A 3,865-nucleotide genomic window follows, 5' to 3' on the forward strand; every position below is an offset into this window, starting at 1 on the left:
ACTTACTGGAGAAAATCGCCATAGCGACGAGCAAAATGAAGATGATTCGAGACATATTTGATTTCGAGACTTTTTCGAACGACCAACGACTGAAACTACTATGATTAACATATCGAACTTCTCAGCTTTATATAGTGATGTTACGCCACGCTTGCACCAAGACAAATTTTTCTCGAACAACCGAATCGATCATCTTTTTTTTCTTTCTCATTCGCGATAAAGCTAAAAATACCTAAAAATACGTAAAATAAATAAACCTAAATAAAATGTCAAAATAAATCGAAGGAACCACTCTCGATCGTTCGGATGAAAATTTGCTCGATGTGAACGTCCCTTTACTCGACCTCAGCTTCTTCCTCTCGTTGATCTACTACGTTCATTCTTTCGTACGTATCTATATTTGTTATTAAGTCATTTTCTATTTCTTGAGTGACCGATGTCTGCTAGACGATAAGATATCGTTCACTTTATTGCTCGATGACTTTTGCGATCGATATATTATCTTTGTATCTCCTTCTCACTCTGTTTTGTATCTCATTTCGACTCGATTGCAATAATTATTCATCGTTTACGTGAAAATTTTAATTATGAAAATATTATTTATGTTTATTATGTAAAAAAAAGTTCTCGTTTCAAAGGAAAAATATCGATGATCGATCGTCGAATTATGGACTATAGTTATGATCTTCATATGGTCTTCTTTATGGAATAGAGTCAGAGATATAATAAACGTTTTGCTCTATAGCTTCGATAAATATTGGTAAAATTAATCCAATAATTTCAAATACATCAAAAGAAGAAACAAGTTAATTGTATTTTTACCTTATCAAATAGTTTATTATCTATCTAATTAGTTATAATTACATATAGTTATAATATAGTTATAATTACATATAGTTAGTTATAATTACATATAGTTATAATATAGTTATAATTACATTCATATGTATTTCGAATTCTGTACAAATTGTACAATGTATTTGCTTTTGAAAAAAAATTTAAAAGTATCGAAGATACTTTATAATCATTTTCTGTTTAAGAAGATTAATCTTAAAAGACAAAGTCACGATTATAACACATCTAATAACAATTTCCGATATTTGTACAACATAAACTTTTCTTCTGTAAAGCTACCAAATTCATAGTTTTAATGCTTTGAATTACGTAATGTCGATTAAATTAGTCGAATAATATAAATCAATGATTCTTAAGCGATATTTTTATTGCGAATTTGTTGTTGTATAGGAATAATTTGTTATTAATCTGTGATTACATTGGTATTAGATGATGCGATTTTTTTTTTTTAATTCCAGTACCAAATTTGTGTTCGATCAAATTGTTCGATGATTTTGAAAAAGATTAAATTAAATTATTCGAAATTACGATACGAGAAACAAAGGTTGCGAATCGACTTTGTCAAAAAAGATATATAATTTGTTAAAAGAGAAAGAAAAAAATGTAACATCGATCCTCAAGATTTTCTCAACTCGAAGTCAACGTATTCACGATTGTTTTGTCGATTGATTAATCTCGTCGAATAACAAATTATGCAAATAAAGAGATATAGCATCTGGATGTTTTCTTTCGATTATTTTCTTTCGAAATTATGCGATAAATATGAAATATAATAGCCGAGATAAATAACCGATTCGAATGAAATTGTTATTCTATATATATATAGATTGAAATTTCGTTTTGTATCCCAATAATAAATGTCCCAATAATCTCGATAATCCTTCCTTTAAATAATAGTAGTGAAGTAAAAGTATGATATAGACATTGTTTATTTTCAATATAAACTTCCTTCAATGTATATTGTTTGTTCAGTCGGCGGCAATATTATAATAATTCGATTAGATTATTTTAATTATTTTCTTAATAACTTGTTTAAAAAAAAAATGTTTAATTTTAAAATTAAAGAATTAAATTAAATACTCTAAGTAATAATATGTTAATGAAAATAAAATAAGAAAATAAATAATAAAAATAAAATAATAATTTTAAAAGATAAATTAAAGATAATATTTTTAAAACCAATTTTTCATTTCAATGATTTCATATAAAGATTAAATAAAATATACAATCTCATATCAATATTTTTCTCGAAATAATCACAAGAAAGATAAAATCGGAGGATATAAAGGCAATTCTACTTGTACAATTCTAAAATTCAAGTGAAATCTGAAAGTTTCTTATTTTGCTATTATGACTCGAATAACAGTTTTTCTTTTATTAATCGTGGCTATGGTTTATTGTTGCAGTAAGTAACATAACGATATACGTCTTTTATTTAAAATATTCTATCTCTTTTTTTTTATTTACTTTCGTTTTATTGAAATATATTGGAATTTTAAATAATAATGTTAATAATTTTAAAATTTTATTATAGTTAATTTTTAAGTAAAATTAGAAATTCCCATATTTTCATTTTTCTTTTCAATATTTTCTTTCAAACATTTAATCTATACTTGTATTATTAATGGATGGACAGTTTTTTTAGATTTTTAAAATATCGTTTCATTTTAATTTCTATCTCGTTTCACGATAGTTTAAATAATATTTTTTTTCTCTCTGATCGATCATATAGATGCATATCCTGATAGAAGCGTGCAGAATACAAGCGAGGAATGTCCCCTTAATGAAGAATTCACAAGTTGCGGCTCAGAATGCATCGATACCTGCGAAAAAGCTCGTTCACCTGTTTGCAATATGGTTAGTCTAAACTAAATCTAAACTAAGATTTTTTAACATTCTTAGATTTGTCACATGAGCTAATAATTAACGTTTGTATCAATTTTTTTTTCTTACAGAAATGTTTTATTGGATGCCAATGTAAACCTGGTTTCGTAAGAAACAGAGAAAATAAGTGTGTTTTGATTCGCGATTGTTAAATATAAGACAAATAGGTGTAATTAGATAAATTAATGTTATAAATTAGCATTTCTAGATATATAATTGATAGATGACATGATTGATAGATGTATTTGAAGATATATATAATTCATCAATTAATTATAATTATATCAACTTCTCATTTCGTAGTATGTAATGTAATTTAATTATGTATTACGTATATATAATATTATATTGTAATTTACGAAAAATTACAAATTTGTTATATAATATATGTAAATCAAGTTTTACATAAGAAACACAAAATAAGTGATTCGTTTGTTAAATATTAACAAAATCGACATGACATTACATCATATTACATTAATAGAAAGATATAAAATCAATTTTTTTTGTATTATTTTATGTATATTTAAAATGTACATATTTACAAAAGAAGATATTAATCATCATTGTATGCTATATTTTTGATATAAAATAAACATGTAAACATTTATTTCTATTTATTATTTCATCCTTATTTCATTTTTTCTTTTTAAAACGAATTTTGTAATATTTACCAATTTTTAACGAATTCTTTGAATATAAACATAAAGTAAAAATAGAGAATATATAATTATATATAATTTTTAAAAAAAATTACAATTTATTAACAATATTTTGTTAATTTTACAATTCAAATTTAAATTTTTTATATGTGAAATAATTTATTAAACGATTTAAAACTCGAAAAATTAAGAAAATCGTTCGTTTCTTCGCAAATATTAACGATCGCGCAATGTAAATATATAAGAGCGCGCGGTGTTGATACGCGCCAGTTTCCATCGAACCGTCGACGAGATAACATCGTACGAAGATTTATCGATTATAACAGATTGTATACTCTATAATAATATATATACTAATAATATATATATATATATATATTATTTTTATTAATTCTTATTATTATACTATTAATTATTATTTTTTATTAATTAATATTTTCTATACAAATATACGTATATTATAC

General features: G+C 24.1%; 1 protein-coding gene and 1 long non-coding RNA gene across 2 annotated transcripts in view; both read right to left on the reverse strand.

The window, feature by feature from the left end:
• LOC102673770 (chymotrypsin inhibitor) overlaps positions 1-292 on the reverse strand; it is a 1,378-nt gene extending 1,086 nt beyond the window's left edge. Inside the window, exon 1 of the mRNA XM_006617102.2 lies at positions 7-292. Coding sequence (XP_006617165.1) covers positions 7-55 — 49 coding nt within the window. The 5' untranslated portion in view covers positions 56-292. The remainder of the gene's footprint in view (positions 1-6) is intronic.
• Positions 1-3,865, reverse strand: part of LOC116185807 — an 80,093-nt gene that overhangs the window by 34,107 nt on the left and 42,121 nt on the right. The gene's annotated exons all lie outside the window — the stretch shown is intronic.

The sequence above is a fragment of the Apis dorsata genome, unplaced genomic scaffold, assembly GCF_000469605.1.
Source record: "Apis dorsata unplaced genomic scaffold, Apis dorsata 1.3 scaffold_292, whole genome shotgun sequence".
Taxonomy (NCBI): Eukaryota; Metazoa; Arthropoda; class Insecta; order Hymenoptera; family Apidae; genus Apis; species Apis dorsata.